The sequence below is a fragment of the Acipenser ruthenus genome, chromosome 22 (assembly GCF_902713425.1).
Source record: "Acipenser ruthenus chromosome 22, fAciRut3.2 maternal haplotype, whole genome shotgun sequence".
Lineage (NCBI taxonomy): Eukaryota > Metazoa > Chordata > Actinopteri > Acipenseriformes > Acipenseridae > Acipenser > Acipenser ruthenus.
Window position 1 is genome coordinate 17,164,878 of NC_081210.1, and position 25,793 is coordinate 17,190,670.

The 25,793-nt window shown below is 40.4% G+C and overlaps 2 protein-coding genes across 8 annotated transcripts; one reads left to right on the forward strand and one right to left on the reverse strand.

The window, feature by feature from the left end:
• Nucleotides 1-21: 21 nt before the first annotated feature.
• On the reverse strand, nt 22-13,937 carry LOC117431348 (heterogeneous nuclear ribonucleoprotein H-like). Of its 7 annotated transcripts, none has more exons than XR_004548670.3 (13): nt 13,798-13,937; nt 12,581-12,698; nt 11,880-12,035; nt 11,629-11,772; nt 10,815-10,953; nt 9,810-9,988; nt 9,000-9,083; nt 8,639-8,751; nt 7,536-7,671; nt 7,360-7,443; nt 5,302-5,391; nt 4,603-4,753; nt 22-814 (listed from the first exon to the last, which is right to left on the reverse strand). XR_004548670.3 is itself a non-coding variant. In XM_034052175.3 (12 exons), the coding sequence occupies exons 2-12, from the start codon at nt 12,663-12,665 to the stop codon at nt 696-698; spliced, it is 1,329 nt and encodes a 442-aa protein (XP_033908066.1). In that variant the 5' UTR covers nt 12,666-12,698; nt 13,798-13,937; the 3' UTR covers nt 22-695. The 7 variants fall into 7 exon arrangements, 5 of the variants coding, with proteins under 5 accessions (XP_033908066.1, XP_033908068.1, XP_033908063.1 ...); XR_004548669.3 differs by having other exon boundaries at nt 5,293-5,391; XM_034052175.3 differs by lacking the exon at nt 4,603-4,753 and having other exon boundaries at nt 5,293-5,391; nt 9,009-9,083.
• A 139-nt stretch (nt 13,938-14,076) lies between these two features.
• LOC117431349 (deoxycytidine kinase 2-like) lies at nt 14,077-22,070 on the forward strand. Its single transcript, XM_034052178.3, has 7 exons — nt 14,077-15,247; nt 16,859-16,974; nt 17,492-17,685; nt 19,798-19,945; nt 20,952-21,067; nt 21,172-21,271; nt 21,589-22,070. Exons 1-7 carry the CDS (start codon nt 15,154-15,156, stop codon nt 21,613-21,615), a joined length of 795 nt encoding a protein of 264 aa, XP_033908069.2. The 5' UTR covers nt 14,077-15,153; the 3' UTR covers nt 21,616-22,070.
• Nucleotides 22,071-25,793: the final 3,723 nt, after the last annotated feature.

Here is a 25,793-nt window from a genome sequence, read left to right on the forward strand (position 1 = left end):
TGATCACATTTCAATGTTGGCCACAGTTACTCAAGTTTATTAACTTTGCGCAATACATAGAATTAAACAAAACAAAAACAAAAAAAAAAAAATACCAAATTTTTACTTCCATGACAAAAGGCTTAAAATGTTTGCTCTGTATTGCGTCTTTAGGCAAGTTTCCACGGAATTTTAAAAAAGCAACTCAAACATGCTCTTCCACAGAATATAAAAAACCCACTCCGATTTAAGGTCCTACACCTTAAGAAAATAATGGCTGGAAATCCTTGCAGCTTTCAACTGAACATCAGTGTCCATATACATCTTAACCATATATTTACAAAAGCATGTCTCTTCATGCAATCAAAAAACTTAAGGAAACAAATCTCAGAAAATGGTAACTCTCAAGACCCTGTAATACTAAATTGAAGGCCTTTAGCCCTTGGTTACTTACTGCTGAAAAAAGAGTCTACGGAAACTTAAAAAGACTTACACAGAACAAAAGTGAAGACCAGCAATTAACATATTTAAACATCGAAGGGTTAGGCTGCCGAGACATCTTTCATCCTTCCTTGGAAAGAATATTTGAAATGGCAACCCTGATTGCTAGTACAGTAAGCAAACCATCTTAAATCTGTTACAGCAGAGCTGGAGTCCATGTATTTTATTGATTTTTGTTGTACAGAATTCTCATTTGTTTCTTCCATTGAAGCTGCTCACATTCCCCATCCTCCACTCATGTTCATGCTGCTTGACATTCCAGCCATTCCATTCACACCCACCGAGCCTCGGCTTCCACTTCCATAGTAGCTGCTGTTGATTCCACTTTGACTACCTGTAAGTACAAGAGAAGAGCTTTACTAACCCATTTCAACTCTAATTCACCACCATTTACTGGCAAGGCCATCACAAAAATTTAAGCAGCAGGACCCACCTCCCCCCTCCTGTCAAAGAAACACAGTCTGTCAACACCTGCCTAAAATAGGTATGCTTCAAGACAAAACTGGGGGCATTAAACAGCTGTCTGTCGAATACTCCAGAGTACCACTTATGTGATCAACTATGTTAAAGACCTTACTCAATGAGAGTGTTAAATCAGAGGGTCCTGATATTCTTATCCATAGATGGAAGCGGTCTTTTAAAAAAAAGGATATTTCACTACTAGCTTCCCTTCCTTGTTACCTGCTTGCCACGGTTACTGCCGGCACCCCATTGGCAAGTGTGGAGCAGTGGGGGCGTTCTCCTGGGGCACCCTGATTATGAGCTATGGTCAGCTATGTGTACTGGTGACTGTTGCTGTTCACTATTTGCTAAATAAGAGCTATCTGTTCTGGAAGGTAAGTTGTACTCTTGGATTCTTACCGGCGCTACAATCTCTCTATCTATACCCATCTATATCTAGAATGTACCAAGACATAACGGTGAGTAAATATTGTGTCATTGCCCTGCACCCCCCCCCCCCCCACTGTAAACTTCCACATTTATTTTTTTTCAAAAATAAATGTTGTTGAAGCCGACACCCTGGGATCCTTCAAGAAGCTGCTTGATGAGATTCTGGGATCAATAAGCTACGAACAACCAAACGAGCAAGATGGGCCGAATGGCCTCCTCTCGTTTGTAAACCTTCTTATGTTTGCGGTAATTTACGTGCTTGTGCACGTGCTGTTGCATGTGGTGTAGGGATGCAAGTTGGTTATGATCCGTTTTCTTTTTTTTAATCCCCATTCAACTGTTTGATGGACAGTTGTTTCGCAGTAAAACCAATGAAATTTAAAAACCGAAAAATTGCTGTATTTTTTGTTTATTGTGACAAATAAGCTGAAGTGTTACTGTATCACTGACACCAATGAATTAAACACAATGCAGAAAGAATTAAATAATGCATTAAACTTATTTTCCTGGTAATCCACTGTCATCACAGTTGGTTGTAAGTGGCAAACCACATCTGAATAGAACTGCAGCTTGTGGCTTTTGAAATTAAATATTTAAAAACCATGTTGCCTTCCAAGTGACAGAGTGGCAGCATTCTAAAATAGTTTGAGTAGGAAACGCAAATTTAAAATGTCACCTAAATTTGTCAGCAAAAAAAAAAAAAAAAAAAAAAAAAACTACAACTAGAACTCAGGCCCGCTGTCGGCCTCCCAAACATACACAAAGTTGTTGTGTAATATGCTGGTTTGTTATAGCTTGTTACTATAATGCCTAGGACATGAGGCCCTTGCACCTCAATTCAAATGAATATGCCAATAGCATGCAGCAACCAAAGCGAAATCAGACAAACTAAACTCATTTCAGTATAGACACAGTAAATGAAGCTGCCTTAAATAAAACTGACCCGCTCACAGAGGCATCTGATTTAACCCTTTGCGGTCCATTTATTAATCGCGCGTCAGGCACGCCAGGAATAATTAATTTTCACACGCGCAGTTAATTTTATACGCGCTGTTTAAAAGTATTTTTTTTCACAGTCAAACGGGTTTAAATGGCCCTGCATATCAACAAAGCACACACTAGGCATCTCCAGCCCCTCCCCAGCCTTTTGTTTGCTATAGCGTTCAGCTGTGTAAGAAATAAATAATAATAATAATAATAGTCGTACATACCGATCGATCATCTCCAGATCACTCGTTTTATCACCAAACTCCTCAATAATGCGATCAAAGTCATTTTTTTATTACTATAACATCTGAAAAAAGCTCTGCAAATGTCCATGATAGTCTCAGTGCGCTGACGCACTTAGCCAGCTTGTTTATTATGGACGCCCATTATCTGATACCTGATACCATGTATGACTATTCATGAAATACGCCTTTTTTTTTTTTTTTTTTTTTTCCGACTTGTCTCGGCTCCTGTCGCTACCACTCGGCAATTGAATGGTTTTCTCGGCTTTTTCCGGAGAAAAAACGACTAAACACCCGTTTATTGCGTTGCTATAATGATGTCGGACCCAGTCCGACAAAGGACCTGTGAGGAATAATTGCAATGTCGGACCCAGTCCGACAATGGACCGCAAAGGGTTAAAGCAGCTTTCAGATTTGTCTGCAGTATCCTTGTCGCTTCTTTCAGTTTAACAATGGTTCGGGAACTAATTTTCTTTCAATACTTTTGTTTTCAGCTGTTTAGGTCAGTTTAGAATCATTTAATGTTAAATACTAGGAGTAACTTTAACAGACTATTTTTTTTTTTTTTTAAATAAAACAAATGGTTTAGGTTAGGGTATGCAGGCCAAGTGTTTGCCGATGCCTGGCAGTACCAACCCCAGCACCAATCAACAAACCTGAACACCCAGATCAAGCATTAAGCCGCAGTTATCCGTACTGAGGGCAGTCAGAATCAAATCAGGGAAGTCTCGTCACCACCTTTGATTTGTGTTACATATTAAGGGATGTTAATATGAACCATCTACATGCAGCAAAGTGTAGAATGAGCTCCCGGAAATGCAGCCAGGTTAGTGCCGAGACTGCCGATGCTTTTTCATTGTACAAACAAAAAAGAAAAGTATGTTTCGGTTTGAGAATCATAACCATTGCATCCCGAATATACTGACCAAATCACAGTAATTGTTTGCTGGATTTGAGAACTCCCACGATTTGCTTCTTGCAATGGGTTTGTTCTAGCTGATGTTAGGATAGCAGACCAAACCAAAGTTGTTGTGGATCTGCCACAGAGATGCCAACTTTTAAAAAGGAGAAAACAGTAGCATGTACCGATCAAACCAAATAAAAAAAAAAAAAAAAAAGTATATTCATTTAAGGCCAGTGGTTGCTAATGGCATATAAAACTCGTTCTCTATAGAGATTAAACCAACTCTGATCGAACGGTTGGAAAAGGGAGAGAAGCTTTCAGAAATACTGCTGGACTAAACTGGTTCGAAACAAGGATGTGGACTACAGCAATTGGTATGAAAAAGCAATTTTAAAAACAAACAGGAAAAGTAGTGTTTTACTTGCAGGCTTTTTATTTCTGACAACCTATTTACATGTTTGATCTCTGCTTTTGATGCCACAGAGCTGCTGGTGTTTGAGTGGTTCATTTTTCTTGGATAGGACCGATGTGATCTGCTACAGCGAGCGGAAGATTTTCCTCAACGACAAAATGTGTCTGCCTGGCTTTATCACTGAAGTATCCATCATTGAATACACGCCTATACTCTGAATTAACAGCAGATCCTGCATATTGCTTCTGTCTTCTTGTAAATTATCGATGCAAGTTGCAGTCATGACGGCCAGCTTGTTTACAGAAGTCTATCCATCAGTATTGATAGCAAGCGCGAGTACTAGTATCACTCAAACACACTGACACGCCATCTGGGATCTTAGGTATTAGAGAGGGAGGGGAGTCCGATGCCTGAATTATTTTAAACTGATAAAGTAAGCAACGTGCAAGACTAATACTCACGCGGCAGTTTCTGAAGGACCCCTATACCACTTGCTCAATAACATGGCTGTCAGTAATAAGAGCTTGAGGGAGCCAGTTAGAATGCCAATACAACAGTGGAAATGTATTTAGACTAATGAAATTAAAGAATTTAACACGAAAATCTACACGTGGTATAAAAAGAACTCATGAACGCTCAGAGTATTTTTATTTTTATTTTTTTAAATAAAAATCATAGCTGAATACCTCTTTGGCATAACGCCGTAGCAGAACCTCCAATATAGTAGCTGCTATGGTCAGATCGTAGCAGTTGGCATCTCTGTTGCCGACCAATAGCTTTCGACGGCCGATTCATTTTTATGGCACGTTACATCATAGATTTGTTTACCATCCAGGCCTGCATTTGAGAGAAGTTGTACAGCGGTAGCACAGAGGCAAAGATTTGTGTATGTATGGCTAAGATAAGCTTTACCAACATTGATACACTGGAGCATATTCAAGAAGCATTTGCACACCAATGCTTCACCAATGAGTTCACCTGCGTTCAGGTTATTTTTATTTATTTTTTTACACTAATAAAAAGCAATCATAAGCATCTGCACATTGAAAGAACCTCTCAAGCTCCTACAGGTGGAGGGACTGCCCAAGGAGGGCTGTCTGTCAAGAACCCAGCTGATGGGAAGTGGTACTGGGGGTAGGATGGGATTTAGTATTCACAGCAAGGCCAGTATGAGGCACTTTCAAAGATGCCATCTATCTATCTAGCCATACCAGAGGAGTCATTTAAACCTATTTGGCTTACCGTACATCTGAACAGAAAAATCTCCACTAATAAAAAACCATCACAAACCTCTAAGCAAATGAAGTTGTGTTTAACAGCAGATGGTTGCTAATAAAATGTGAGGCAGGATCCCGGACCCCCGAGTCGACACTCACTGTACTCACCGTAGCCGCCCATGCTGGTCTGGTTGCTGTAGCCGCCCGTGTATCCGCCACTCAACTGCTGATTACTGGGGCCGTAAGTGGACTGGTTTGCTTAAGGAAAAACAAGAAATTATACTGTAGATATTCACAGGATTCAAAACATAGTATCCTGTATAGGGGGAGAGGTATGAGAAATACCATGGTCACCTTAATATCACTCTATAAAATCATGAGGGCTTCTTAAATGAAGAAATACTGCAAGTTACTTTGAAAAATGAGTAATTCCCCAAACACACAAAACAAAATGTAATTCTAGAAAAAAAAAAAAAAACTTTCCTTCACAGAATGCTTTAAACAAGTTAAAATAAGGCACAGCAATTTTATTTTTTTTAAACAGGTAAATTATAGAAATTCTTAAAAAACAAACACACAGACTTACAGAAGTGCATTTAGTTGATAGTAAACCGTATTAGGAAATGGTCAGTCATATTGCTTAAAACACACATTTAATACAGGTTACATTAGGGCACTAAATTCGCGATCTGCGGATCCCACAATATTAGGCTTCTACCGCTATCTGTAGCAGTGCACCAGGACTGTTGCAAGCCGTACGCCTGCCTGTTACACAATCCCAGGACTTGATGTTTACTTCATAGCACACACAATCTGCTACTGGGATTTGCAACGTAGCTTGGTTTCAAACGGAAAGCAGAGACCGATCTGATATCAAAAGCAAAATGCCAGTCAACTGTCGTATCCATGTTTAAATCGCAGCACTAAGTCGTGTTGTATTATTATTAGTTTATTTAGCAGATGCCTTTATCCAAGGCGACTTACAGAGACTAGGGTGTGTGAACTATGCATTAGCTGCAGAGTCACTTACAATTACGTCTCACCCGAGACGGAGCACAAGGAGGTTAAGCGACTTGCTCAGGGTCACACAATGAGTCAGTGGCTGAGGTGGGATTTGAACCGGGGACCTCCTGGTTACAAGCCTGTTTCTTTAACCACTGGACCACACTAACAACCATATCCATGTTTACTCGAGACTAGTCCTGATCAAGTGCCAGAACCAGTGGTGACGCGATGGAATTCGTGGTTTCAAGCAGTTCTGTACCACGCTGAGCATGTTAATGTATACAGCAAGTTCATTGAAAGTGAAATGAACATTTCACCCGATACACAAGTACTGAACAGATTAATCACGCTTTTAAGCGCCTTGTCATTGAGTTCATTGCTCTGGATGTCAAACCACTGAAAGGATCAAATATTTCGAGTTATACTCTGCTTTTATCCATGAAGCATAAAACAATAACTGATTTGTTGCACTGGGCAGACAATACAAAAGAAAAGCATAACGCAGTTGCAGAGTGGAATGCAATTCTACAAGGGGTTTAAGAAAACAGCACAGAAACGTATGGAATACTACTGCGGCGGTGCAGAGAAAGATAGGGGACCAGCCAGACAGGGACCGAGGTTCACTCAGCCCGGACTGGCATTCATGAAGGCAGTTTGGGTATTTGATGCAAGACAGGTGAAGAGACTATCAGAAAAGGTGCTACCTAAGGCGCTGTGAAGCTAAAACACAGCTTGCCCAATACAAGCATTTTGCTTGTGAATGAAGTAAATGATCTTAGGTAATTTTGGGATCCACCTGTAGTTCTACAGCGTTTTTCAAGCAGAGACAGCAAAGTGATCCCTATCGATCTTGCCCAGTTCTGTAGATGCCAAGCGTTTCAGTACGGACAAGTCTTTGCAAAGCAACGACAGGGCATGAATGAGAAGACTGCCAGCCCACTATTCACACACCATGGTAAACAGCAAACTGGAGTACCGACTCATCCGTAACCCTGTATTACATTTTAAAAAGGTGGCTGCCAGCTGCAAAATGTTTGCAATTTTATGTCACTTCACCCAATCCTTAGTCATGGGATATTCCATATTCTTGAAAAATGTTAAGCAGTTTAGTCTAAATGAAGTCTGACAGACTGCAGTGTGGGTTATAAATTCCAAAGTAGAAATGCCCCAAAGTAAATGCATTCTAGGTTCCAGCCCAACAAATAGAAGCCTCAAACATACCCATTGTTCCCATGATCTGGTTACCATAGGCGCCATTATTTCCTCCAGCAGTGGAATTCAGGAAAAGCTCAACATATCTGTGTTCTTTATGGAGAAAGAAAAAGAAAGGATTAGAGATTAGAAATGACTCCGTCAGTGTATTCTTACCAGCTTGTCTCCTGGTTTCAGGAACTTACGCATATTTGCTTTGTCTTTAGACATGGCAGCCACAGCATCCTCATGGGTAGCAAACTCCACATCGGCCTCTCCTGTTACCCTGCCATCGGGGCCGATCTCTATGTGAACTCTTACCGGGTTCAACGGTGAGAAGAACTGCAAGGAAAATCAAAACGACAGTTTAGCAGCGTGCATTACCCTGCATAGCACTAACACTAGTACTCATGTGAAATACAAAAACAACTAAAAACACACTAATTAGTGAAAATTGCAGTCAGCAGCAGAAACTAAAAGCAGATCACATTTCCTTGAAGCTGCACAACCACAGTTTTTCAATCCTTGCTTAAGCCCCTTTCACACTGGCACTCCTACTCAGGTCCGGACCCAGGTCACAATCCAGTGACCCACCTCAGGATGTGGGTTGACACGCTTTGACCCGGGTTGAGCGAGACAAAATGCTTGACAGTCGTTCGTGAGCCGACACAATAATAAACATCCACACCTGCGTGAAGGTTTCACTTCTGCAAGGAATGTTTCTGTTTATTCTGTTTAGCCATAGAAGAAACATTTGTTCTAATCAACATTTCAGGCTGACTCTTCAATCCAGAGAAGCTTGGAAGGAAGCGTACGTAACAACCGGGGCATTAATACGCATATTGTGCACTTGTGTCCGTTACCCAGGTCAACCCTGCTATACCAAAAGCAGTGTGAAATCAGGTACCTGACCCGCATGACACTGGGTCCTAACCCAGATAGGTTGTGACAGGTAGAGCATGCCAGTGTGAAAGGGGCTTTTGTTTCAAATGCAGATACGCTGTATGTTGTACCACATGCAAAAAGTGCACCTCTTTTTAGGTCACATACTACTGAAGAGCTTACTGAGCCTATGTTATCTTGATTCTTCTCCTGAAGGAGAATTTCTGAAAATGCACAGGATTCATCTAGTCAGGCCGTTCCATGAAAACAGATAACTCTGCAATCAACTAATGTCAATCCCAAGATTCTTGTGGTGATGTATCCAATTCCCAATACACAAGTCTTGGGCTTGCCAGTAGTCTTATATTGAGGACTTATCCAATGTAAAGAATGACCCAGCCTATTCGTGGGAGGCATGTACACTTACATTATATATGTCTGTTTCTGTAGCACGATAGGGCAGTCCCCTCATGTGTACACAGTGGCCTGTGGTGCTCTGGAAAGAGGAAGTTCCATCCCCATAACGACCATCAGACACTCCTAGAAAAAACAAATAAGCAGAAATACCGTTTCATGACGAGTTCAAGATAAACACACGCGTCTTCAGTTTATACAAAACATATGACCAACCCTTCTTTTTCAGTCCTATGGAGCATCCGACTAAATAAACCCCCAAACTTGTAAATATAAATATTGTAACATCTGTATATGCAGATTTACATGTAAGTCTTGTAGCTTCCCTATCAGTGGTAACCAAAGGCATGAATAGTAAAAAAGGTTCGACATGCCTTCAGTACCTCGTCCAAACCGCTGGTCGGAGCCAAAACCATAGCCATCACTGTATCCATTGTAGTCATCATAACTACCATAGCCTGAAAAACAAGAGTGATCAGCTTTAAAAACAGGTCTAGATGCCAACTAGGCAACACCTGCAAACGTGACCCTAACTTTACAAAGGGCATAGAACTCAAAAAGCAAATATGCAGCCAACGTATCTGAATTCTACTACAACCACCACGGACAGGCAACTAGTTGATTGAGGATTTAAAAATCACCAACAAAAGGACTATGCACACCAGAGGCGATAACGACAAGCGAATCACTAGTACCACAACAAAACAAAAAAAATAGCATGTAGTTTTGATACAAACCATTCACACTGCTTGCAATGCGGAAAACATAGAACTGGGGGTCTATTTTTGCAATTATCCCAGGGCAGCTAGGGCACTGACGAATCGGAGGAGAGTCGCCTATCACAACAAGCACGCCTGTCACCACTGGTGTGAAAGGTAGTGTCACAGCGAAAGTATCACTTTATCGCAGGACAAATCGCATCACGTCCAGTGTGGTGGAAACACTACCCTAGTGCTCCCCCTTGACTGAGAAAAGCAGAATACTCTGCTTTCTGTAATCCATTAGCAAACTGAAGCGTGCAAGAAGCATTCCTAACTTGGAACAAAAGGAAAAACACTGCTTGCCTGTAGACCATGTATACGAGTCTACTTTACAACCAGTTAAACACCTGCTAGTGTGCAGTGCGCCTCATCAACTGCTGGCCGACAGATACGAGGGTACCTGTGATTGTAAACCTCACTTACCGCCACCATATCCTCCTCTCCTCATTCGGTCGAAGGATCCACCACGACCCATGTTGTTGTAGCCCCTTCCACCGCCGGGTCTGTCATAGGGCCCTGGGCGCTGCATTCCCATGGGTTTCCGCGGGGGCTCGTAATGGGTGCGCACTTCTGATCGGCTGCTCTTGAAAATTTCAATATACCTAAAGTTGTATATACAACGAAATTAGTGGGAACTTGTAAGCAACGCAACCAAACATACGTTCGCTGAATCAAACCAAATCTGAACGCAAAGTTTAAGTCAATTCCAGCACTTGCTACTTATATTAATCCTTAAACAATTAAATGCCTGTCTTCAGTTGTTTTATGTATCACAAAGGTCCTCAATAAAAGCTGAGATTTACAAAAAAATATATATCAATTTCCAAGAGAACCTGTCCAGGTATGCTTTGAAACTTACATTGCTTAGGAATCTATAGTTCAAATACTAGACACAAGTTAACTGGTGCAGGTGAACACATTTTGTATAATGATGAACAAGTCAAAAGCTTGACAAGTCACAGGACCATTTTCTTTTCAAAAAGATTATATTTAAACAGTTACAGAACTTTTCTTATGGTTACTAGTTAGCTTAGTGTATCAAACTCAACTTGTGATCCTCTCATTAACAAACCCTACACCTCTTTCTTAACCCGCTAAACAGGAGCTCAGTTGTATTAGCAGATGCAATACCCTTCTACCCCATTTACATTAAAGGTTGCCTCAAGTTGTTGAATCCATGTTAGTGCTTTCATTGATAAAGTGAACAGGTGTGAATAGCAACTCCCGGTTTACTGTCTATGTAGTAGAGGGCAAGTTAATTTATACAGTTTGTAATATTAAGCCAATAAAATACAGGCTTTCTCCAGACTCCTACGCTGAAAAACTGTGAATACCTAAACTAAGGGGAAAAAAAAGTGTATGTGTACCAGTCATTTGAAGTGTATACCATAAGAAAAGCGACTTAGCCAGCCAACCATCCATCCCCACCTGTGCCCTATTCTTTCCTTGTGTTTCTTTAGAGCCTTTTCAGCTATATCCTGTGAAGCAAACTGCACGAAGGCCTCCCCCGTACTCCTCCCCTGGAAGTCCACCGGCAATGTAATCCCATTTGGCACGATTTCCAACCCTTCAACCCAAGGACAAATAACCCCAGCGGGGGACATTAAATCACATGCCCAATCACAATGTTTATTTAATGCATCATACATACCAGAGGGTTCTGTGACGAATACTGTATTGGCACATAGCCACAATGGTGCGCAGGTGAAAGACCCATACGGGGATTGAAGCAAATGCAAGCAACAAATGATATCGGTTCTACAATCCACATTGTTTACTAGGACACCCAGTTTTGGTTTAAGGCAAATGTTTGCAACACATGGAGCGTTACACATAAGGGAGTCCACTTACAATGGAAAGATGAATCCAAAGTATTCAGACAACTTAACAAAAACATGCTCAGTTTACAGAACATGTTTAAAACATTTTATTTCATACTAGGGGCTCAAGTTATTTAACACTGGATCAAATATTTGCCAAAATATTCTTAAATCATCCAGCTGTAGAGCAGAATGATTGGTATTGATGTTTGCAAAACTGCCACTTAACGACAGTTTACTTTAACAAAAAAAAAAAATATCAGGGGGAAAAAACAATAAAAGCAATAGTTATAAAAAACAAGTTAATAAATAAAACTGCATGCAATGTTAATTTCTAGTCTTTGAATTGGAACCTGCGTTTAAAAAGAAGAAAATGTGACGTATACCACTACTTAGTGAAAACGACTAACTTTTTGGCATACCTGAGAAAAACTGGACTATTTCTTCTTTGCTGCAGCCAAACGGAAGGCCTCTGAGTCGGACCAGGCCATCACCCTCAGACTCAGGGCTGTTGGGACCAGTGTGTTTCATAACCCAATCCATTTCAACATTGTTCGATCTAAACACTAAAAGGGAAAGAAATAAGTTTAAAATCCACAAGATGCATCAGTCTTTAGCATACCATTCCCCCACACTCGACCGGTTACAATTGAAAAAGAAATGTGACACATACCTTCCACATATCTATGCCCCATGGTTTCTCTATCTTTTTTAACTGCAATTTTCAGGTCTTCCTCCGTCTCCAGTTCAACGAAAGCCTCTCCACTTGGCCTCCCCTCTCTGGTATAGGTGAAGTGGATGGCAGTAGTGTCATTTGCAATTTTGCAGTCTATTAATAAATAAAAATGCACATAATAGTATTAGATCTCCAACCATCATGGCTATTGGTGAATGACTAATGACCAAAAGCAAAGGGCAACAGTTTATTCTAAGAAAGTTCATATGCCAAACTAAAACTTAGTGCTAAAACTATTCAAAAACATTGAAATTCTTGGACTGGTTAGCATTGAGACAAGCTTTATTCATAATGGCAGTTGCCTCTGCCACCTCATGGTGCACAACATCCCATTGGGAAAACCAGTTAATGAAGAGTCACTATTGCCGAGTTTTAAACAATAACAATCCACATTGATGCTCTGGCTAGTTACCAAATTTAAAATATAATTTTTATGTAAATGTTACCATGTACTGTTATCTGGATCCTGACCAACAGCTAATTAAAATTTGGATAGCTTATTAAATCAATGGAAGATAAAGACGGTCCCCTAATACATGCAGCTAGTAATTACACACCTGCATTTAGTTTTGGGTCATTTTATATTATTTTATTTAACAAAACGGTATTTGTTAATACTACAGTGCACAGCCACTCACCTGAGAAAAACCTCTGAACTTCATCAACTGAGCAGGACCAGGGCAGCCCACGAACACGGACAACGAATCCCTCACCTTCAGACATGGTTGATTTCTTAAAAGTGGTTTATTTCAAGTGCTGTACAAGTAAAACCAAGTCTTAGGTTAGTATGGCAGGGGATAAAGAATCGTTATGATTATGACTGAAGACAGGACTAATCCTAAAGCAAACTTTGCCCAAACCGACTGGTTTGCATTTGGGTTGAATCACACGTGCACCAAACACACAAATGATACTGGTAAAAACTTAATAAAAGCCTTACAAAAATTGCAAGCGTGTCAATTCTTGCTACAGCAATTGTCTTAAATCCGTCGAAAACACAGTTCACAACTGGATGCATTGTAGGCCCAACCTCACTGGCTTTTCCCCCACACCAAACAACGCGCTGTGGCGCACTACAATACTTCCGAGATGACCGAGATAGTCAGATCTATCTTGTAGTACGACTAGAAGAGCAAATACAACTTGATAAACGGCATACGGACTTTCAATCCTACCTCTACCACCCACCACCTAGGACTACATTAACATTTATAGACCACGTCCTAGATTCTGAGAGAAAAACGAGGCCGTTTAAACCCACTCAATTTAAGTAGGCCTTTCTGTTTAGAAGCATACAAACAAGTACGTAGTCACCTTAAACACGCTAGAGAAATATAAACAACGCAATTCAATGACAAACATTTCAAAATAATGGAATTGGTTTTCTGTGACATTATCGTATACATGATGCGTTTTACAAAGACTAGACGAGTCAGCGGTCTGCCGCCGACATTTTAGGTGCAGTCCGTCTGTGTGTAACTAACAATAATTTAACTCCATGCAGTGCAAAATGCGTCACTACACTAAATACACTACAGCTTTTATGTTAAATAAATTATTTCAGAAATAATATCTAGTAACGGCGTAACAATTTTAACTTTTTGTTACAGACTACCGGTATCTACCATAAATATATCACCGCCGTTTCTCCCCGCTTCCTCAAAAAAAATAGACAATGCACAAAAGGACTTAGGCCTCAGATCACAAATAAAAAAGGATCGATTCATTTAAGAGAAAACGTTGGAAAGTGATTTCTTAATACGTTTGCAAGAGTTGGTAATAGCGCGCATTTCGTTATAATATTTCACAATATAGCCACTATATTGCTTTAAATGTTAATAAAACGTGCTCTTACCTTACAGATGCTGCTCGTGTGTGACCCTCTTGCTTCCACAGCGAACGCGTTTGCGCTTCTCTACCTCCGGGGCCGAGGCGTGGTCACGGCGGTGGGCTGGGTCAGGGTTTGATCGTTAATGAAACTGTTCACATTGCGGCTCAAACAAGATTCATGTTGTTATTGTAAACTATAGGACAGTTGAGCCGTGATGGACAACATAGGGTTTAGTTTCATTCCTTTAAAGTATGTATTGGATCATCGTACGCGCAAGGATTACACTGCGATTCAACAAAATGGATACCTAGCACATGCTACGTGCGCGCCGTTTTCAGCTTCTCTTCAGTTCAGTTATCTAGTCTCATAATCCGAGTCGTGGTTGTAGTGCCTAATTTGACAGTTTACAAAAATATAATTATTATAACTAACCGAAATGCTCAAGGAATAGGAGCCTAGAGTGGTCTGCCAAAATAATGTTAATTTAGCATACCGCAGAAGAAAGACGTTTTAATCATGTTATTTGAGAGACCATTAATCCGGGTTCTTCCGCTTGGTTTATTGCACTATAATTTAAAGCGACTATGACGGTCTAGTTTAGTATATGAAGATGTGATCTTGAGTAAATGGTTTTTCAGTATCATTACTTTGTGTTCGGTATTTCAGCAGTCTAGCATTATGCGCGGCGGAACATTTTTTAGTAAATTTTACGAAAGCTTACATTCATATTATTAGAAGATATTTTATTACTGTAAATGAATTTGTTGTTTAACATCACGTGTTTCTCATATACACGTACGGTAATTTCAATTAATTCTAACCAACCAGCACGTTGTCAGTGAGATATGTATGTAAACCGGGCCCAAAGTTTTAATGTGTTCTTTTCACCCCAGTAGGCTGCTTAATGTTTTTCATATTTGGCGGGATAGTTAAAGGAAGGAAGATTCAATGTTTACAATAATGAAAACTACCAATAAGCTTTGCCTAATGTGACTCGTTTTAATAATAATATTTTTTTTAGTAGTTCTAGTTTTTCTTAGTTGAACTGGTGGGGATAGGATGATTCTAAAATTCTAATGGCGTGCATATACACTGACACCAGTCAATCATGCAACCCGCGACTCTCAACAAATTAAAGCGACGTTTTAAAAATACAAGCCCAATTCATCTTATTATAAGCGGACTTGGCAAGCGCGTGTGAGTCAGATCTGATTGGTCTCTTCAAGTGGACCCGCCCGCAAAAGAAATCAAGTCAGTGATTGGCGGGCAGGTCAGTCGCGCCAGAATTAAACAGACTACAGAGAGTTCAGACAGAGTTCTCAAAGAACAACATTTATACACATATTTTATTACTTTTAAGTTAGATAGATTTTTATCGTCATGTCCACTCCACCAAAAAGAATGTGCGTCAGCCCGTCTTTCGACAACAGCTTTGAGAAGAGGGGGAAGAAAATTTCCATTGAGGGGAATATTGGTAAGTACAGGATTACGACTTTCACAAAGACTCAAGTCTATAGTAAATTAACAGGACAAAAATACACTCCAGTAAACACATTTGTAGATTTGTAAAAACGATACGTAAAGTATCAGATGAATATTACGAGTAGCATTGTTGAAGTGTATTGTTTGACTGACTGTTCGCGTATATTGCAAGCGCGAAAAATGGATGTATGTATTTTATTTTATTTTATTTTATTTTTTTACAGCGCAACAGTGGATAGATTAGTTTTGCTTTATAAAATTGTAACGAGACCCTCATTTTAGCAACAAACAAACAAAAACAAAAACATAAATAACCAAATGTAGTCTTAGATTGATGTAACGCGGTTTATAAAGTTTATACCAGAGGAAGATGACAGTTTGGCGCCAAAAGGGAGTTGTATGAGTTTGGTATTACAGTTTTCACTTCGATTTTCCAATACATTTAAATGTAATTAATGTATTCATTCATTCGATTAAAGACACAACATGTTGTTATCTTTCAATTGACTGATTTAATAGATTTCGGTCTGTTTTTAGATTAAATATGTTATAAATTCAATAAGAGCTCAAATCGGATTTTTAAACTTTAAGTGAAAAATAAATACTGTTTCGTATTTTAATCACAATAGTCACTTAAACTTCTTAAGCCTTTCCTGCACTTATAATCTGGTACCTCTTAGTGGTGTGGTCGAGCCGGAACAAAGTTCCGGTACTTCTTTTTCAATAGGCAGAACCTTGATTTAAGAGTTAACTTAAGAATCAATAATTTCCGGTGAAGCGATGTCTTTTCTGTGTGGAAATCAAAGTAGTCTTTCTGTACCATGCCATTGAATAGGCATTAGGAGCCAGATTCCCTGTGTGCCATTACTGATGGTACACGAATCGGAGTGTTTGCAGGCAAGTCACACACATCTCCTAATAACTGCACACTTGTACGATTCAGTCAGTCGTCCTTGTGATGCAATGAAGAGAACATTAGGAACTTCTATTACAAACTACAGTACTAAAGTTTAATAGGCTAACAATGTTTGTTTTACTAAAAATGCTGATGTAAGACAAATTGTGTTTTTTATAGCAGCCAAAAACCGCACTTACATTTAAGAGTTAATATTTATTACAAAAGCGTAAGTGTTATACATTTATTTAAAAAAAAACCCCAAAACAGTAGTTATAAATTGTATATATTTATCTGCTTTTCTCACAATTTCCCAGTACCAGAACCGCTGTTAATCTTTTTTTTTCTGTTTGTTTTTTAATCTGAGATCAAATGCGGTAGGTCCAGGGGAAAAAAAAAAAAAAAAAAAAAAAATGTATTGAGTGTCCTGTAAAATTAAATTGTGAAGAACTGTCAGCGGATACATTCTCTAAAAATAACTATACAGGACGTTGTGGTGATTGGAGTTCTGTGCTGGAGATTACCTCATAATCGAAAGGAATAGAAAAAGAACGTGCACGTTCTCAATGAACAAATACAACGGGAATCTCTATCATTTGTTTCAGAAATGTAAATTTTGTTGGCGTTCTGGTACTTTTGGATTTAGAACTACACCCCTGCCTCTAATGATTCCATCTTCCTCCTCCATGTGTTTCCTTCCTCATACAGCGGCTGGCAAGTCGACATTTGTGCGGATGCTGGAGAAGGTTTCTAATGAATGGGAGGTCACTCCTGAACCTATAGCCAAGTGGTGCAATGTGCAAACCACTGAGAATGCTTTTGAGGTATGCCCATTTTATTATAGTCACCAGCAACAATGCCCTGATGCTGTGTGTGAAATACCTTTTTCATTTTATCAATCAGAAATACACACTTTTGTTTTAAGAGAGTGATTACAGAACAACCACATTTTGTAATTGACTAGATCACAGCCCTTAAATACTCAATCTAAGATTGTAAACCATGGAAGAGAAGTCTTATCAGTGACTTTTATATTGTATAATGTATCATACAAAGACTGATTTTCTTTTTGCTATTACGACACCAGATTTTGATCTCCTCTTGGGTTCAGATTTTATTGGTGTCCTAAATAAGACCAGGGTCCAGGGATGTAGAGGACTAATCAGTATTTTGTTGTGTAACTAATAGAGTGAATTAAATATGTGCTTTCCATACCAAGCTCCAACCCCTTTTAGGTTGGCAGCTTTGCAGACATTTCTAATGAAACGGTTTGCTTGTTTCTGAGGCTTGTCTGTGTGTACTGCACACAGGGCTGCTTGTAATGGGTCCCTTTCTCTGCAGGAGCTCTCCACATCCCAGAAGAGCGGTGGCAACCTCCTCCAGATGCTGTATGACAAGCCCAGCCGCTGGGCCTACACCTTCCAGACCTACGCCTCCCTGAGCCGGGTGCGCTCCCAGCTCCAGCCCGTCTCCCCGAAGCTGCGTGAGACAGAGCACCCCGTGCAGTTCTACGAGAGATCTGTGTACAGCGACAGGTGAGCCAATGTCCTAGCAGCAAACATGAGCTGGACTGGGCTGGACAATGCATTTTCAGCATGACAAAGATTCAGAGCAGTGCTCCGGATGATCTGCTAAACAGGGTCCCACCTGGTTTGCGTTGGTCTGCTGTACTGTACTGGTTTGAAAGATGATGCTGGGGGGGGGGGGGGTGTTAAGCTTTAAAAAGTAAGTATCGGGTTCCGAAAAATATAGCGTTAAACGTCCCAGCGCGTTGCTACAACTGTTTAAATAATGTACCTCCTCTTTTCATTGTTAACATCCTGGCAATTTCTTTCACTTCTAACTTTAAAGTCTGTTTCAAAGCTCTTTTCGAAATGTCTGCTGTAGTGCACTGGGGTTTGAGATCTGTCCTCTAAGTCACTGCAGGAAGAGTGAATATGATAATATTATTTACTTTATGTTTTTAAAACCTCTGGCTTTTCAATTCCATACCACATCATGGATTCTTATTGCTGCGTTACCTATTTGGCAATAACCCTTACACCATCGGTACACTAGAGCAGACATTTTGAAAAGAGCTTTCAAACAGACTTTAAAGTGAAGTATAAAAAGTTGTCAGGATGTTAATAACAACACATGGGGACGTGGAATGCTGTATTTTTTGGAACCCGCTACTTACTCTTTAAAGTGAACACATTTTACTTATTTTAAGTATTTTGATAAAAACAAAGGAGGCCAAACAGCAGTTCAGGTGTTTTGTTTATTCCTGAAATAAATGGTACATAATGTTGACACTGCCTTTTATTTATCTTTTACTTTTTTTCATTCCTTGCCATTGCCGTGTCTTCACAGTAAACAGTGGCCATAGACATGTTTTCATAAGTAATAACATGAGGTTTACTTGTGCCTTTTTTGTAGCTAAATAAACAAAAACTGAAATGTAACTTTAAATTCTTCAAATAAAAGAAATGTGGAAATGGCGTTGTAAAATGAAGGGGAAAAAACTGTTTTGGTTGTCGTTTATTACATTCCACATAAAGTCAACAAAAAATATATAAAACGCACTACACAGTATTTCCAGCAAGTTGGACACTGTTTAAGCGACGATTTCAGAATGACGTGCTTGCCTTTTTTCTGTCCCATGAGATTCTGACTCGCTCTAAAGCAACACAACGCGTTTTTGTCCCAGATGGCGTTCCATAGAGATCATTATGTGTGCGTGCGCATAATCTGGTTTGTTTACTTTGCCGTCTACAACTTTTAAATAGAGGCTCAAGAGCCGTGTATGTTGTGTTCAAAAAATACAAAACACTGAAGAAACAAAAGGTGGCCGAGCGCTGCTCCCACTGAAAGGGAGGCCCCTCTTCAGGAACCTTCTCCCTCCATAAACTAAATATCCTTTGATAGGATTAAAATCCCATAAATGAATCCATACCTATTTTCCTAAGGATCCCGGTTAAACACACAGTGGTCCTCAGCGCACCCTCGTTACACATGCAGTCATGAGGGTTCACTTTCTTCACCGCCAGGTTTGCAAAAAACAGAACAAACATCAGACAAAAGAACAAAGAAGCTGGCTTTGCAGCCTTTTTTTGGTGCGTTTACACTGGCAGTTTTTAGGACGGCTTTGGGCTGTCTCAGGTCTTTTTTCTGCAGTGTAAACGCACACAGCCTACTCTCAGCTGTCCTAAACGGCCAACAAAATACGTGGCTCAGTGCCAGTTTGGGTCTGTCCGAAAGGCCGTGTAAATTCACCCGACTTCAGGACGGCTCACGCACGACGTGAGTGCCGCTCGGCTCCTCCCCCACGGAATCTAAACAGGAAGAAGCTGCAGTGCGGTTGCAGCGTCACAAAAAGAGAAGAACGACTTGAGACACGAGCGTCTTGAATATTTGACTTTATTAACATGTACAGAAGCCGGGGGATGTCAAAGAAACAATTCACTATTTACAGGGCAGTCTTCAGCCCTGCCAAACATGATTATGTATAAAGAGAACATATTTTAATAACTCATTAACATGAGTAAGAGTTTTCTACAACAAAAGGTTACAAACCAGATTGCACTTCCTACCGTGAGCCGCTGGTCCCACGACTGCTCTGACCCTGTCGGGCTAATCATTGCTTTCTTTCTCTTTTGTTATTTCAGGTATGTGTTTGCCTCCAGCCTGTTTGAGTCAGGAGACCTGAATGAAACGGAATGGGCGATCTACCAGGACTGGCACAACTGGCTGCTGAATCAGTACGAGTCTCAGATAGAGCTGGACGGGATAATCTACCTGCGAGCGGAACCACAGGCAAGGAGGACGCTGCAAACTGAGCTTCAGAACTGTGTCCCGGGGCTCCCGAGTGGCGCATCCAGTAAAGGCGCTCCGTGTGAAGTGCAGGATGTGCCCTATAGTCTGGACGTCGGGAGTTCGAGTCCAGGCTATTCCTTTGCCGACCGAGGACGGGAGCTTCCAGGGGGTGGCACTCAATTGGCCGAGCGCCGCCCGGGGTAGGGGGGAGAGTTAGGTCGGCCAGGGTGTCCTCGGCTCACCGCGCACCAGCGACCTCTGTTGTCTGGCCGGGCGCCTGTGGGCTTGCCTGTAAGCTGCCCGAGAGCTGCGTTGTCCTCCGACGCTGTAGCTCTTGGGTGGCTGCAAGGTGAGTCTGCAGTGTGAAAAAAAGCGGTCAGCTGACTGCACACGCTTCGGAGGACAGCGTGTGTTTGTCTTCGCCCTCCCGAGTCAGCGCAGGGGTGGTAGCGGTGAGCTGAGCCTAAAAATAATTGGCCATTCCAAATTGGGTAGAAAATAATAAAAAATAATTGGCAACAACTAAAAAAAAAAACAAAAAAAAAAACTGTGTCCCGTGCAAGATCTTTCACCGGAGTGTTTGTAAAACACTTGTTTTTTTTAGCATAAACACAGTATTCCTGTACAAAACAAGTCTCAAGTGCTACTGAGCTAGCCTCACACCTAGCCTCATGCAACTCGCCAGACTTCAAGAACGAAAGACAAAAGCACTGCAAAGAGCAGCAATCAAGTTACGTGAAGTCCATTAACATTTAACAGCATCCTTTAGATTAATGCTGTTTTCTCTGTTGGTGAAGCATTGTTTTTTTGTTTAATATTTAATTGTAGCCTTAGTTATAGTAGGGTTATCTTTTTGCAAAGTTACTTTAATGTTGAAAAAGTGAATGTTTTGTTCAGAACTGTAACTTGCTTTTGCTAATTTACACTGTCTATACCTGCTGCTGCTGTAGCAGCCTTTGTTGGAGAAAGGATAATAATGTCTCCAATGCAATCCCTTTTTGTCCAGCAATGTATGAAGAGGCTTCATTTGAGAGGGCGTGAAGAGGAGCAAGGCATTGAGCTGGAGTACCTGGAGAAGCTCCACTACAAGCATGAGTGCTGGCTGTACAGCAGGACCACTCGGTAAGGGGCTCTTAACTGAGTGTGTGAGTGCATGCGTGCGTGTGTGTGAGAGCCTGCGATTACCAAGCCAATCTGCATGTTCTAAACCTGCTCTCTCTATTCAGGGTGGACTTTGAATACTTGAAAGATCTCCCAGTTCTGGTGCTCGATGTTAATGATGACTTTAAAAATGACAAGATTAAACAAGAGTGCATTATAGACAAGGTATGTTTCTGGTATTACACAGGTGGCACATATTGATGAAATTGGTGACTGTAACGTGTAAAGTTTGTACATGCACAGTATAATCTAGCTAATTTCATGTTCAAGTGTCTTCCATGTACACATATCGTGATCCCTTATTTTGCTGTCTGGCTTGGACAAAGATGAATATTGAAGGCAGTGAATTGGTCCCTTTTCTTTTCAGTAAACTATAGTACATGTGCATTTTACTGCCAGTATAGCCTAACTCCTACTTCTGATGTATGTATGTATGTATGTGTGTGTGTGGTTATTTCTTATTATTTATTTATTTTTCACAGGTTAAAGAATTCTTGAGTTCATTGTAAGAATGACTGAATGTTGGACTGCCATGGAACTTTGCACTGATATTTTGGGTGCCAGCACTGCAGGATATACCTCATACAACGATGATTTTATTTCAGAAGCATAATTCTCCAATCCTATACTTCTGGTGGACATCTGAATAAGCATTACCTTCTGAAGCCAGACAGCCAGATCTTTGGTGGACAATTCCATAAACTGTTACCTTGGCCATTCTGGCTCCTTGAATGTTTGTGTACTGTGCTTGCCTTGATTCCTGTGTTTTAGGGGTAACAACATTCTAGTACATTTTACCCATATATATATACAGTGCCTTGCGAAAGTATTCGGCCCCCTTGAACTTTGCGACCTTTTGCCACATTTCAGGCTTCAACCATAAAGATATGAAACTGTAATTTTTTGTGAAGAATCAACAAGAAGTGGGACACAATCATGAAGTGGAACGAAATTTATTGGATATTTCAAACTTTTTTAACAAATAAAAAACTGAAAAATTGGGCGTGCAAAATTATTCAGCCCCTTTACTTTCAGTGCAGCAAACTCTCTCCAGAAGTTCAGTGAGGATCTCTGAATGATCCAATGTTGACCTAAATGACTAATGATGATAAATAGAATCCACCTGTGTGTAATCAAGTCTCCGTATAAATGCACCTGCACTGTGATAGTCTCAGAGGTCCGTTTAAAGCGCAGAGAGCATCATGAAGAACAAGGAACACACCAGGCAGGTCCGAGATACTGTTGTGGAGAAGTTTAAAGCCGGATTTGGATACAAAAAGATTTCCCAAGCTTTAAACATCCCAAGGAGCACTGTGCAAGCGATAATATTGAAATGGAAGGAGTATCAGACCACTGCAAATCTACCAAGACCTGGCCGTCCCTCTAAACTTTCAGCTCATACAAGGAGAAGACTGATCAGAGATGCAGCCAAGAGGCCCATGATCACTCTGGATGAACTGCAGAGATCTACAGCTGAGGTGGGAGACTCTATCCATAGGACAACAATCAGTCGTATACTGCACAAATCTGGCCTTTATGGAAGAGTGGCAAGAAGAAAGCCATTTCTTAAAGATATCCATAAAAAGTGTCGTTTACAGTTTGCCACAAGCCACCTGGGAGACACACCAAACATGTGGAAGAAGGTGCTCTGGTCAGATGAAACCAAAATCGAACTTTTTGGCAACAATGCAAAACGTTGTTTGGCGTAAAAGCAACACAGCTCATCACCCTGAACACACCATCCCCACTGTCAAACATGGTGGTGGCAGCATCATGGTTTGGGCCTGCTTTTCTTCAGCAGGGACAGGGGAGATGGTTAAAATTGATGGGAAGATGGATGGAGCCAAATACAGGACCATTCTGGAAGAAAACCTGATGGAGTCTGCAAAAGACCTGAGACTGGGACGGAGATTTGTCTTCCAACAAGACAATGATCCAAAACATAAAGCAAAATCTACAATGGAATGGTTCACAAATAAACATATCCAGGTGTTAGAATGGCCAAGTCAAAATCCAGACCTGAATCCAATCGAGAATCTGTGGAAAGAACTGAAAACTGCTGTTCACAAATGCTCGCCATCCAACCTCACTGAGCTCGAGCTGTTTTGCAAGGAGGAATGGGCAAAAATTGCAGTCTCTCGATGTGCAAAACTGATAGAGACATACCCCAAGCGACTTACAGCTGTAATCGCAGCAAAAGGTGGCGCTACAAAGTATTAACTTAAGGGGGCTGAATAATTTTGCACGCCCAATTTTTCAGTTTTTTATTTGTTAAAAAAGTTTGAAATATCCAATAAATTTCGTTCCACTTCATGATTGTGTCCCACTTGTTGATTCTTCACAAAAAATTACAGTTTCATATCTTTGTTTGAAGCCTGAAATGTGGCAAAAGGTCGCAAAGTTCAAGGGGGCCGAATACTTTCGCAAGGCACTGTATATATCTATCTCTATAGCTTTCATTTTGTGGGTTTCACATTATCATATATTAGACGGACAATTGTAAAAGTGCATTTGACTTTTTAAATGGTATTGGTTAAGAAAATGCATGGATCTCTCCTTGCTGATAAGGTACAGAATGCAGCTGGCTTTGTAAACATGCCAGTCATGAAAAGGTGAGATTGACGCTGGGAAGAAGAGCTGAAGGGTGAAGCTTCTGGGAGCTCTTGCAAACCAAATGAATTGCACACATTTTGAATGATTTGAGATGTTGTTTTGTTTTTCTTTAAATGTATGTTTTAAAAATATGCTCAAGAAAAACCTTTTTGAACTGTTTTTATTTTAAAAAAGAAACATGAAAGTAGTTGTATAGTAATTCAAACACGTAGTCTTTAATCCTTGCGTACCATCGTTAGAGAATGTGGGCCCTATTTTCAAAAGAGATGTGACGACGCAGCAGGGCTGGCACGAGTTTTTTTTTGGGTGCAAGGACAGAGTTGCAATGAAAAACTAGCCTTGCATCAGTGCAAGGTTGTAACGATCACTCTGCACAACTGAGAAGCAGTTGCATTGTCCTCCCTAAGGAGATACTACTGGCCCTATTCCTATAGCTAAATAAGTCAGCAAGAGTGACAGACAGCAAAAGTAGGGACGTCAGAGGTGTCAATTTCACGAACAACCGGTTTATTATTCTGAACAATAATGTCAACAAATGAAAAAATGAACAACTGAATTAAATGAATAATGATAAGACAGGAATTCAAATAATTGCAGGTAACAGGTAAGAAACAAGATGGTACAGATAAGTATGTAGGGACAAACAGGAGGCTAAACAGATTCACAAAGTAGAAATGAATGGTGTCCGGAGGGTCTCCAATAAACCCACACTCACAAACACAACCCACACAGATAGACAAAAGATAAATAAATAGATACAGGTGAAAACTGTCTTGTGGAAACAATTACATTTAACAGTCTCTGGCAATGGTGGGAGAATGACAGGTAGGCCCAACAAGTCCAGTAATAGCAGGGTAATTGAAATCCATACAAAGTAACAGAAAAAATACAGGAACCAAAGTATCAAATTAAAGTAGAAAAAATCCAAGCCACAAATAAGGATGTCCAGCAAAGTGTCCCTAAATGATGGTGATTGTAGAAGGTTGAAAACATTGAGTATGTTGAAAATGTTGAGACTGTCCTGTAGTGTTGAGTTGAATGGTGAACAGTTGTTTGGAAAAAATGGAGACTCACACATAAAACAACAAACACTAAACAGACCTAGAAAAACATCTAAACTTAAACAAGTAACAGTGAAAACAAAAAGGAGTTTAGACAAAGTGCAGTAACAAAAGAAAATGAATGGATGCACTGGAATTATCTAAGGATGGTAATGGATTCACTGAAATTTAAGTAGAGAAAGGGAGTCTCCCTCAGGCCTGATTAGCCAGCTTTAATACAAGTGATGGCTACTAAGGAGCTCTAAGATTGGAGGGGTGGAAATCTGAATGAGCCAATGGGGAGAGAGGATGAACAGAGGGTGGTTGCAAGGAAATATGGGAAATGAAGTTACAAGGTTCTGTCGGAACTTTGTGTTCTTTTTTTTTTTTTTGACCACCTCCTAGTTTACCTGCAGTTTTCAATCAGTAGAATGATTATTATTATTATTTATTTCTTAGCAGACGCCCTTATCCAGGGCGACTTACAATTGTTACAAGATATCACATTATTTTTACATACAATTACCCATTTATACAGTTGGGTTTTTACTGGAGCAACCTAGGTAAAGTACCTTGCTCAAGGGTACAGCAGCAGTGTCCCCTACCAGGGATTGAACCCACGACCCTCTGGTCAAGAGTCCAGAGCCCTAACCACTACTCCACACTGCTGCCCATATCACATATCGCGTGTTGCGTCTCTGACTCTGTGCTTTGAGTTGTTCTGAATGAGTCGCAGTGTTGCAATGAGATAAAAGGTTTTTTATTAAGAAAAGTCGGGTTTGTGTGAAATGTGTTAAGGAGGGGAACACTATTGTGTTAAGTTTGTAATTAATGACAGCATGTGTGATTTTGACACAATCTGCACTTAAACACAAACTTAAGCACAGCTAGAGCTATATGGCATTACGTCTTCTGCAGTTTAGAATGCTTGAGGAACGAAGAAGGAGGAGATACCCTGCAAATAGAGTATAGGACACGAGAGACTTTTCTTGACCAGTGAGATGAACATGTCTTACAGAGATACTGGCTTGATA